Source organism: Prionailurus bengalensis, chromosome F2 (genome assembly GCF_016509475.1).
Source record: "Prionailurus bengalensis isolate Pbe53 chromosome F2, Fcat_Pben_1.1_paternal_pri, whole genome shotgun sequence".
NCBI classification, from domain to species: Eukaryota; Metazoa; Chordata; class Mammalia; order Carnivora; family Felidae; genus Prionailurus; species Prionailurus bengalensis.
In genome coordinates, this window is record NC_057353.1 from 38406897 (window position 1) to 38419578 (window position 12682).

Sequence of the window (12682 nt, forward strand, 5' to 3'; positions counted from 1 at the left end):
AAGCTGTGCTCTCAGAATAAACCTGTAAAAGTGTGAGGAAGAAGAACAGGGCAGGGAAAGAATTAAAGTTATGATGTGATTTCAGGAGAAATTTAGCCTCAGCCTTATCCCATCAGAGTTCTGGAACATGCCTTGCACCACAGAGGCAAAGGGGCTGGCTATTACATCCCTGCATCCATTATGGGATATAGGCCACCTTAGGAGGATGGAGTAGAGGCATAACCTTCCAGGCATTTCCAGCTAAAGTGTCTCCTAGTAACCAAAGGAAATTCTTCACAGAAGGATGCAGGAGAAAGTCCTCCATAGGAAAAATCCAGTTCCTGAAGACTGAACACTGTCTCAATAAAGCAGATCTGCTCTACCAGACGCTGTAGGTGTCACACCCTCCCTGTCTACCTCACTGGCCATTCCTTCTCCTCCTTTGCTAGTCTCAATCCTCTCCTCACACCCTCATCCTCACTGATCTCTTACCATCCCACATGATACCTTTTACCTGGTAAAAGCTCAGATTTCACCCTCTGGTCTTGACTACTGCAGAGAATTCTAGACTTGCATTTATAACTGTCTACTTTTCTCCAGAAAGAAATGCAACCCTGTCAACCCTTTGTTTTTAGGTCAGTGAAACCCATTTCATTTCATCTGATAATAAATTTGCCTTGTTTTAAGTCGCTAAGTTTGTGGTAATTTGTTATAGTCCAATAGGAAAGTAATATAAGCATAGACTCTGGATTAAGTCTTTCCACTAGAATGGCTACATGAATATATTTGAACGTCACCTTTACAAAAGAATAAAGCCTTCAAGATGGTATATGATGGTCATTTGCAGTGGAAGGCAGGTATAAAAGCAAAACCTTTTCCATGAATTCTCAGGACATGGAATTTCATTGTAAATATACTATGCTTTATATTACTTTAAATCGTTAACATACATCCAAATCAAATACCAGATGACATTGAAATATAAACCATAATTTGCCTAAAAATTCTTATTTTTCTTGTCTTATGTTAAAGTCATTAATTTGTCAAGACTCCCATGATTCTGGGGCACCTGTCTGGCTCAGTCGGTAGAGCATGTGACTCTTGATCTCGGTATCGTTAGTTCAAGCCCCACCTTGGGTGTAGAACTTACTTTAAAAAAAAAAAAGAGGGGCGCCTGGGTGGCTCAGTCGGTTGAGTGTCCGACTTCGGCTCAGGTCATGATCTCACGGTTCGTGAGTTTGAGCCCCGCGTCGGGCTCTGTGCTGATGGCTCAGAGCGTGGAGCCTGCTTCAGATTCTGTGTCTCCCTCTCTCTCTGCCCCTCCCCCACTTGTGCTCTGTCTCTCTGTCTCTCAAAAATAAATAAATGTAAAAAAAAAATTAAAAAAAAAGACTAAAGACTCCTGTGATTCCTTTTTTATACCTTTTAATATTAAAACTCTGAAGGCTGGTATTGAAACCAGAAGTTGGTATTGAAATATGAATGGTAAATTCTGTTTGGGAGTGAAAGAAAAGACTCTTTTTATATCTTGGAGGTTACAATTAGATCTCAAATAAAAAAAATTATAATTTTTTAGGGACCAATCCTGTATCAGTGATATACTGGATTAGAAGATCAAGGAGTATCTTTCTTTCTTATGTGCGGTTCTTCCTACATCTGACCAATCAGTCATTATATGATAGGAGGATCTCAGATCCTGGGTCATATTTCTAATTTCAAGAAATTAGCCCCTTTGCGGAGTTTTTTCTTTTTTAATTCAAGTATAATTAACAGACAATGCTATATTAGTTTCAGGTGTACAATATACTGATTTAAGTTCTATATATTTCTCAGTGCTCATCAAGATTAAGTCTACAAGATAAGAGGGGGGTGAAACAGATAAAGGGGATTAAGAGTACACTTATCTTGATAAATCCTTTGCCAACTTTTTAAAGGTTTTGATTCTGTGGGTCGCAATATTAGGATACTCTTTGAGATGCTCAAGTGAATTGCGAATGAATCATTTGTGTTTTTAAATGCCTTTGGAATGGTTTGCATTACAATTTTAATAAAGTTCAGTGGTTTAATTAAAAATTAAATTGTGCTTTAATTAACATAAGATGTTTGAACATGAAGATTAAATAAACTTTAGTTATAAAGCTCATTTTAAGTGTATGTGAAATAATTGTTTAAGATTTTGCTGACATTTTCTTAGGTTACATGAATCTCAACAAAGGTCCTTTTTAAAATATATATAAAAATAATTTTAATGTTGAAATTGTAAGGTATCACATATGTGTAAGGCATTGTCAGACATAAATTTTGAATAGAAAGAATTTTATATAGAACAATAACCAAGAATAATGATGCTATTTTTCATAGCAGTCAATTTAGTTGGCCTTTCCTTGTTTTGAATTACTATATTATTTTCAGCACATTCTTCCTAACATTTCTCATTTCTATTCCAATATTTTTATTCTGACATGCACTTTTCTTGTGTCTTATTTCAATTTTTCATGCAACATACCCAAAAGACTTTTTTAAATTTAATTTTTTTCTTCCAAGTATTTATTTCAATTCCAGCTAGTTAACATACAGTGTAATATCAGTTACATGTTTAGAATTTAGTGATTCGTCAGATACCACATCCAGTGCTCATCACAAGCACCCTCTTCAATACTCATCACTCATTTAACCCATCCCCCTGCTCACCTCCCCTCCACCAAATGTTAATTTGTTCTCTATAGCTAAAAGTCTGCTTTATGGTTTGCCGCTCTCTTTTTCCCCCACTATGTTCATTTGTTTTGTTTCCTAAACTCCACATATGAATGAAATCATACAGTATTTGTCTTTTTCTGACTTATTATGCTTAGCATAATATTCTCTGGCTCTATCCACATTGTTGAAAATGGCATGATTTCATTTTTTTTGATGGCTGAGTGATATTCCATTCTATATATATATATATAATATTCCATTCCATATATATATATAATATTCCATTCCATATATATATATATATATATATACATATATATATGTGTATATATATATATACACACACATCTTCTTTATCCATTCATCAGTTGATGGACATTTGGGCTCTTTCCATAATTGGCTATTATTGATAGTGCTGCTATAAACATTGGGGTGCATCTCTTTGAATCAATATTTTTGCATACTATGGATAAATACTTAGTAATGCAATTGCTGGGTCTTAGTGTAGTACTATATTTAACTTTTTGAGGAACCTCCATACTGTTTCCCAGAGTGGCTGCACCAGTTTGCATTCCCACCAGCAGTGCAGATTCCCCTCTCCCTGCATCCTTGCCAACATCTGTTGTTTCCTGTGTTGCTAATTTTAGCCATTCTGACAGGTATGAGATGGTATCTCATTGCAGTTTTGATTAATATTTCCCTGATGATGACTGATGTTGAGCATCTTTTCATGTACCTATTAGCCATCTGGATGTCTTCTTTGAAAAAAAAGTCTTCTGCCCATTTTTTAACTGGATTATTTGTTAGGTGTGGAGTTTTATTAATTATTTATATATTTTGGATACTAACCCTTTATCAGATACGTCATTTACAAATATCTTCTCCCATTCTGAAGGCTGTCTTTTAGTTTTGTTGATTGTTTACTTTGCTGTGCAGAAGCTTTTTATTTTGATGAAGTCCCAATAGTTTATTTTTGCTTTTATTTTCCTTGCCTCTGGAGACATGTCTATTAAAGAGTTGCTCTGGCCGAGGTCAAAGAGATTGCTGCCTGTGTACTCCTCTAGGATTTTGATTGTTTCCTGTCTCACATGTAGGTCTTTCATCCACTTTGAATTTATTTTTGTGTATGGTGCAAGAATGTGGTCTAGTTTTTTTCTTTTGCATGTTGCTGTCCAGTTTTCCCAGCACCATTTGTTGAAGAGACTGTCTTCTTTCCATTGGATATTCTTTCCTGCTTTGTTAAAGATTAGTTGACCTTATGGTTGTGGGTCCATTTCTGGGTTTTCTATTCTGTTCTATTGATCTATGTGTCTGTTTTTGTGCCAGTACCATACCGTCTTGATCACTACAGCTTTGTAATATACCTTAAAGTCAGGAACTGTGATCCTCTATCTTTGCTTTTCTTTTTCAAGGTTGCTCTGACTATTCAGGGTCTTTTCTTTGAAGGTGAATAATACATGAGTTCATTAAATTTATGTATGTTTACAGTTGACAGTACTAAATCTGGGAAATAATCTTTTAGAAGAAATTCCAGAAGAGATGAAATACCTTACATCCTTGAAGAAGCTTCATTTATTTGGAAATAAGATTTGTAAATTTGCATCTGGAGCATGTGGTAAGTTAGTCATAGAAGAGCAACATTATAAGGCCAAACTTAATATCCTTATATTGAACAAATGCAAAAGTAAGAAATTTTACCTTTTAATAATTTTTTGTTGGAGTTATTTACACATTGCTCTTGAAATTAAGGAATTCTTGGGACTTTTTTTTCAACTATTGTACTAGGTGGATCTAAGAAAAGAAGTTAGTATTAAATTAATGAATATCCCGTTTTCAGAATCAGTGTATATTTTGACTCTTCAATCTGGGCACCCTTTCTCTGTACCTAAGAGGAGACTAGTTGAAAATCAAATCAAGAAAAGTTCTCCTTATTTTTTACACTTTTTATTTTGTCTCAATTTTAAGCTACAATCTTCGATCAAGATGTTAAGATTGAAATCAATTTGAGGAGGACTTTAAAGAAAAAAATATGAGATCCAATAATTGGCATTTTTTTTTTTTGGTGTTTCCTTTCAAACTATAACTTCTCCATTCAATAGGACACTCTTCCAATTGAATACAGGTAGAGTGGGCTTAAAGACAAAACATATGACAAAGAGATCTAGGTGATTTTTATAGCTTCATATACTCATGTATAACACTTTGTCATTATAAGGCTTTGACCCTACTAATAAAACTAAAGCTATGTTATGAAATTTATAAGGTTCTGTGGACTTTTGAGATATGGGTGCTATATATAATCCCTGTCATCATTAAGCAGCATTTACTAAGGATATCATGGGGGGGGGGGCGAAATTAGGGGTATATTTGGCAAACAGCACAAATAGACTTTGGTACCATCTTTTTACTTTAAGATCCTAAATCATGTATCTTGGAGAAATATTTTTTTTTTTTTCAAAATAAGAACAGTAACAAACACTTATTAATGTTCATGCACATTATATATGCAAAGCCATTGATTCAGGGTTCAATTACAATCTACTTAGGAAGAAAACAGTTTACATGCAAAAAAATTAAGGGCATGAAAACAAGCAGAGAATTTTATAAACTATTTTACAAACTCTACTTTGGGGACAAACATGGGCAAAACCTGATACATATAAATAATATTACGCAACCTAATTGATGCTAATTTAAGGCTTTCTTAAAGAAAAATTTTGTCTTGTGTGCCCATAAATTTGAGGTTTATAAAATATATGTAATCTCTGTACAGTAGTCTCTGGATTTCTTGGTTTTGGGCTGTTGAACTTTGGAAATCCCATGTGAGTGGCAGAAGTTATGTTCTATGGCATGTTCTTATTAACCAAGGGCAGAAGCAGTTTTGTGTCAGGTAGTTGAGCATTATCTGGCATGTATTACATGACTCTGTCCCCCCTCACCAGACCAGGGGGCTGGGCCAGAGCTAGATTTGTGTCCCATGGTGGGCCAGTATTTGTCTCTTTCTTGGGAATTACGATAGAATCCAAAACAGTTTAATCGGTCTGAGCTAATCATATGAACTAAGGCGGAGGTTGCAAACTGGTGGCCTGTGGGCTGAAACTGGTTCACCAATAAGTTGGTTCTATTTTGACTGCCTTTTAAAAAATGTGAATTAGGGTACCAAAACTTGCAAATCAAAAGAGTTCACAAAAAGAAAAAAATCTGGTTCTCTGGATCTTTTTCATCCACTTGTTTTAAGAAAGAAAGACAAGGCAATACTGGAAGCATATTCCTACATGATAGCAATGGCCAGGGGCTGGCTGAATGGCAGCTGGCCTGTTAGATAAGGCCGGTGCTCACCAGTTCAGCACACTCCTGCCAGTTACACTCTGGCCAGGGCCACTACTACCGTTTGAGTTAACTTCTCAGCTCCTGCAGGCATTTCAGTTCAAGAACTGTCTACCCTGTCTGTGAACATACAAACGCAGGAGCTGTAGGATGGCTATCCATATAGGGAAAATTAGAGAAAATCTGTTCAAAAGAAAAGCCTGGGGAATGGGGCAAAGAAAGGAGTAGCGAGAGACAATATGAGTGTGAAGCTGAGAGAAGCTGTAATGAGAAATAAAACTCTACGTTCTGCAGAGACTCCCGGAGAGTATATCCCCCCAGACTTTGAGCAGCTCCTGGGAAAGACAGCATTAGCCTACAGCGTGGTATGGTGTCTTTGGACATCACAACCTGGTTCAATGGTTCAGAAGCAGCATGAAAAGCCCAAGAAACCCTGGCATGATCATTTCTGTGATTACCAAGAGCAACCAAAGGCCTATGTATATACATACACAGCCCAACATATCTATATGAGCCTATAATTACATAGCACTCCATATAGATTATGTATTTATATACATATATTTATATTAATATGATATACCCCCTCCCCCCCCATCCCGAGGGCTGAGGGCCCAGTGTATTGGGAGGCAGGAACAGCCTTGGCCTGGTTCTCAGGGAAGTTCAAAGCCAAGCCCAAAAGGGAGAAGCTTACCGCGGAGATGTACCTGGAGCCACCGTGCACCACATCTGGAGTCACAGATGTAGAGTTCAAGGGCCTGGTGGTGCTGCCTGGGGAGATGGGCCTCAACGAGAGGCTGGCAAGCTGCACACCTGGAAGTTTTCCCACTGGCCGGCCTGCAGGACAGCGCCATCTCAGAATTCTGCGCCGGGGAGGTGCGCCTGATATGCTGCGTGGACACGCAGTGCTGTCGGTTCAACGAGCCGGCAAGGAGGATAAGTGCGAAGGCCCCCAGTCAGTCCATCTGGCCTTGAGCTCCGTGCAGAGAGGCTGGTGGCCGAGGAGGACGCAGCCCCCAGGAAATGCGACAGAGAATGCGTCAGCCCCTTCCGGCCCGGGGCGAAGAATATCCGGGAGTACTTCCGCCACGTGCTAGCGCACGTCGACGTGTCCCCGCTTCAAGGACACGGGGGCCCTGGAGCTCCGGGGGCACTTGTGCACACGGTACGCCCATTTCCAGTCCTCCTCACCCGGCAGGTTCACGGGCTCGGCCCCAAAAAGAGCGCCACCCTGGGCCGCCTCCCCGCGGTCACATGCAGCGGCGGGGCTGCGGGGGGGCACAGTACCGGCCTGACGGGCGTGCGCATGTGCGGAGAGACGAGGTACGCGTGCGTGCCCATGTGAGTGCGCACACGTGCCCGCACGGTCGCCGGAGGTCTGGGAGGCCGCTCTGCGCACTGCAGGTGCGACTTGGGGTCTGCAGCCCGGCTGCTGTGGGGGGAAGGGGTGGGGGGTGGCTCCCGTGGCGGGGGGAGGGGGTGGTACCCCCCCCCCCCATTTGACTGCTCTCCCCAAGTCTTGCTGATGGATGGGTGAGTGTGGCCTGTAAGGAGGAACCTTTGGAATGATTCATTCACTCAACAAGCATTTATAGGACAACCCTTGTGAGTTGAAACTAAAGCATAACCTTTATTTCTCCAAAGGATACAGGGGTGCTGTTTCTAAGGGGCATGCGCACCCCAGTGTTTGTAGCGGTGCTATCAATAATAGCCAAAGTACGGGAAGAGCCCAGTTGCCCAGCAACAGATGAATGGATGAAGAAGATGTGATAAATTCCCCCCTTTTTAGCTGAAGCTAGTTTAAGAGGGTATCTGTCACCAGGAACCCCAAGAGCATTAGCCAAGGCAAGAAACCAGAAGGAAAACAACGGTATATAGAAAAGTGGCTGCAAGTTATTTTGTAAGAGATGGCTAACGTGATTAAAATGATCTTCTGACAGATGGCTTACAGAATTTGATTCTGCTTAATCTGAACAACAATGAGCTGGCATGGATTCCTCAAGAAATCAGCAGGTAATTTTGTTTATAGTGAGACTTGGTTAAACAGCCCTTCCCCAGCCCTACCCTGGTCATCTGTTGTGCCTCAGTGGCCTCAAGTCCTTGTAGGGTTTTAATTTTAAGCAGGTGATTAAAATTTTAAGCTAATTTTAAGCAGGTGATTCTTTGAACACTTGAGGGAAATGAGAAATAGCATAACTTGGTGGTCTTGGTGTAAGGGTGAGGGTTCGAAACATTAAAGTTCTAAAGTTGATTGTAATATTGATTTCCTAACTCTGGCGTTCTTGGAGTCTGCCCTGATATGGGACTGGGGACATGAAATTTTACTTCATATAAGTATTGGAAAACATTTTCAGCTTGATAGAAAAGGTAATAGAAAAGCAAGGTGTTGAAAATCAAGATAATCATTTTCATTAAAAACCCCCACATTTTATTATCATTAAACAGCAACAAAATGCTGCACATCTTGTCCTGCACATCTGCACAGATGGGCTGCCGTTACAGTGGCTTTCTGGAGCCAGCTGAGGGCCTTGTCCTTCTGCAGGCAAAATGCTCTCTTGGGCTTTTCCTCCGACAGATGGAGAAAAAAACCCTACTTGAGTTTACTTGACTTTGGAGATTCTCTTTATTGCCTGTTGAATAGAAACAGATGTGTTACAACATAAGAGCATCCAGATTTTTGAAGGATACAAAACTATGAACAGTCTTTAACAAAGGGATTTTTGCAGCCCCTAAAGTCTATTCCAATTCACTTGTCTATACCTCTAGCCAATATATTATGCTTCCCAGAGAGATTTTCACAGAGAAAGTAATGTTTCTAGTCAGAGTAACTAGAAAAAAGTTTTAAGTGTTCTACTTTATGAAGAAAAGGAATATTTATAATGGTGAAAATGCCAATAGCTGTCCGTTTGCTCCTTCATTTATTCAGCTTCTCAATGGGTTTGTGTATCAATGATACAATGAAAAAAGGGAAGATCTCGTGGACTAGGTCATATCTTTGTGCAACTAGCCTTATGACTTTGGGCGAGTAATTTAACTGCACCTTAGCTTTCTTACCTCTAAAGGAAAAATTTTGAGCAGATGAACTTCAGAACCTTTGCAGCTATAACATATGATTTCACAATTCAGCTTAGCTCTGTTTGGAGTACTAAGCGTAATATTCAAAGAACTATATAAATCTATAGCGATATGTTAGAAACTGCAATGAAATGAAAGCTTTTACTGAAGAAAGTAGGGTTACAAAATATATAGGTCGATGCTATTTTATAGATAATTCTGGATTGTCTGTATTCTGGCTGTGTCCTTTATGTAAGCTGATTGGTCACCTCCTCAAGCAGTATTTCCATTTTCTGACCTTGGGAGAGTTTCTTCGCCTTCCCATGCCTTAGTGTCTGCAACTGAAACAGGAGAACAATAATAGTGCCTGTTCATAAGGTAGTCTTGACAGTTAAGTATTCTAATTAACCAAAAATATTTAGGGTTGAGCCTGGGACGTAGTAAATTGCTCCGTGGATGCCAACTTTTATTATTATTGGTTGATATTTATTTTTTTATTAAAAAATTTTTTTTCAACGTTTATTTATTTTTGGGACAGAGAGAGACAGAGCATGAATGGGGGAGGGGCAGAGAGAGAGGGAGACACAGAATCGGAAACAGGCTCCAGGCTCCCAGCCATCAGCCCAGAGCCTGACGCTTGGCTCAAACTCACGGACCGTAAGATCGTGACCTGGCTGAAGTCGGACGCTTAACCGACTGCACCACCCAGGCGCCCCTATTGGTTGTTATTTTTATTTTCCCTTCTGTTCCTCCCATTCATTCCTTTTTAAAGACAGAAGATTGACTTAGTGGTGAATTTGGGAAAAGCATTGAGCATACATGGCTCAGCATCCTCTTTTTACTCTGCCACCAAGTAAGCAGCTGCCTTAGGAGGAAAGGCTGTGACTGGATGGGTGTGGTTAATTCAGTGGAGGGCTGGTAGGAAGCCTGAGAATGTTCATGGAAGCTCTATGCTGATGTGTGATTACCTTCATTCTGAATCTCGTGTCTCATTTCTCAATTTGTTTAGAACCTGGGAGGGGGAGCGTTCTGTTTGTTGGCTTACATAAACTACAGAGTAATGGTTTATGGACTTGGAGTGGAACCTGGACAGGTTAGAGTTTTGCCCCTAAACAACTCTATATGGGCAGAGCGGCACAACCACAGAAGGAAAACGAGAACGTGGGGCATCCTGGGAACAGAATGTCTCTGAAAGAAAGAGGGAGAAAGGAAGAGACGAAACCAGTAGGCTCAGTTCTTCCTCCAAACTCGCCAGTCAGTGAAATTATTCTTTGGCCCACTGGAGAGGAAGAGGGCAGGGAGAAGCTGCAAGTGTACCTCCTGTGGTTTTCTCTTGGAAGAGTAGGGAAGGTCTCCCTGCTCCTGGAAATGGCAACATAGCCATTCCTTGTTTTCTCTTCTGCTCTTTTTCAACCAATGAGTGATGACTAATTTACAGTAGCCTCTGAGCCCAGCTTAGTGCCTTGAAATAATGACAAAATGAAAAGCCAGCTGCCATAATATTAATTCAGAGTAGAATCAATTAAAATAGTGATTATAACAATGATTAATGAAGAAAATTCCTTGTCCCTTTCTCCACAGGACCTACTCCACACATTTTCACTCTTTTAACACTAGGTCGTCCATTTTTGACTCTATATCCTCTCTGCAAATGACTTTGCACCTTATTTTACTGAGAAATTTGCACTCCCTTCATTCCTTTCTTTTCAGCCTCTTTACCTTGCCTTAAGCAGACCTTAAGACAAAGTCTACTTCTTGCCTTTTCTCCTCCCTCATGGTCTCTCCATAACCAGAGTTCTCTAAACTGCCATCTGTCTATTGCTTTTGTTTCCTACTTAACCCCTTGAAATTCTGTTTTTTCCCTCTTCGTTCTACTGAATATTATTTTCAAAGTTCATTAATGTCCTTTGGGCAATCAAATCTAATGGCCTTTTCTCTCTGCTGAATACCAAGTTACACAGAAATAGTGAGTGTTCCATTCAATGAGTTTGGACGAATGTATACACACCAGTAAGGTATCAGACATTTCCTTCAACCTGCAAATTTCCTCTTACACTTCCAGTAAATTATTACCTCTCATAAGCAACTACTATTCTGATTTCTACCTCTACAGATTAGTTTTACTTGTTCTGGAACTAAAGAAATGGAATCATACAGTATATATTCTTTTGTGCCTGTCTTTTGCTGAGCATATGTTTTTTTGAGATTCACCTTATTGTTGCATTTGTCAGCAGTTTGTTGTTTTTTGTTTATCCCCAGTAGCATTTCATTGCATGAACTATGCCACAAATTATTTTCTCCTGTTTATAGACATTTGGATTATTTCCCATTTGGGGCTATAATGAATTAAGCTATTATAAATATTCTTGTGCAAGTCTTTTTGCGGACATATGTTTAATTTACTTTTCATTTCAATTCCTAGGAGTAGAGTTGTAAAGTTGTAGAGTAGGAGTGTAGGTGTATATGTTAATTTATAAAGAACTGCCAGTTGTTTTGCAAAGTGGTTGTACCATTTTACATCCCCAGCAGTTTTAAAAATGTTAACCATTGTAGTGGGTATGAAGTCACATCTTAGGGTATTTTTAGTTTGCATTTCCCTAATGTATAATGACAATTGAGCACCTTTTCATGTTCTCATTGCCCATTTATGTATCTTCTTTAGTGAAGTGCTTGTATCAAATATTTTTTCCATGTATAAAAATTATGTTTTTTTCTTTCTTAAAATTGACTTGTAAGAGTCCTTTAGGGGCGCCTGGGTGGTTCAGTGGGTTAAGTGTCCTACTCTTGATTTCGGCTCAGGTAATGATCTCACTGTTAGTGAGTTGGAGGCCTGCCTAGGGCTGTTCACTGACAGTGCAGAACCTGCTTGGGATTGGCTGTCTCACCCTCTCTCTCTCTCCTCTCTCTGTCCCTCCCCTGTGCGCATGCATGCACTCTTTCTCTCAAAATAAATAAACAAACATTTAAAAACAGAGTTCTTTATGTATTCTGGATACAAGTATTTTCATAAGTGTATGTATTGCAGATATTTCTTCTATTATGTGGCTTGCCTTTTAATTTTCTTAACAGTACTTAGAGAAGAACTGAAATTTTTAACTTTGATAAAGGCCAATTTATAAATATTTTTATTTTCAGATTAGTGCTTTCTGTGGCCTTTTAAGGAAATATTTGCCTACCCCAAAGTTATCAAGATATTATCCTATACTTTCTTCTACAAGCTTTATAGTTTTAGTTTTTATATTTAGGTCTATGATTCATGTCAAATTAATGTTTGTGCATAGTGTGGGGTAATAGTCCAAGTTTCTTTTTTTCCCACATTATCCTATATTTTATTCTACAAGCTTTATAGTTTTAGTTTTTATATTTAGGTCTATGATTCATCTCAAATTAATGTCTGGTGTGCTGTGGGGCAATAGTCAAAGTTGATTTTTTTCCCCATATGTTTATCCAGTTGTTCTAGCACCATTTGTTGAAAGACTGCCTTTTGAGGGGAGTAGGGCACTAGAGAAGCCCACACGCTGGGGAGGGGTACAGGGAGAGAGTAGGAGAGAATCTTAAGCAGGCTCTACACCCAGCATGGAGCTGGTCTTGGGGCTGGATGTCACAAGCCCGAGATCATGTTATA

At 39.4% G+C, this 12682-nt stretch overlaps 1 protein-coding gene across 1 annotated transcript in view; it reads left to right on the forward strand.

Annotated features, from left to right (window-relative positions):
* Positions 1–12682, forward strand: part of LRRC69 (leucine rich repeat containing 69) — an 81274-nt gene that overhangs the window by 10556 nt on the left and 58036 nt on the right. Inside the window, exons 2-3 of the mRNA XM_043601351.1 lie at positions 4165–4291; positions 7944–8016. Of these exons, the coding sequence (XP_043457286.1) occupies positions 4165–4291; positions 7944–8016 (200 nt within the window). The remainder of the gene's footprint in view (positions 1–4164; positions 4292–7943; positions 8017–12682) is intronic.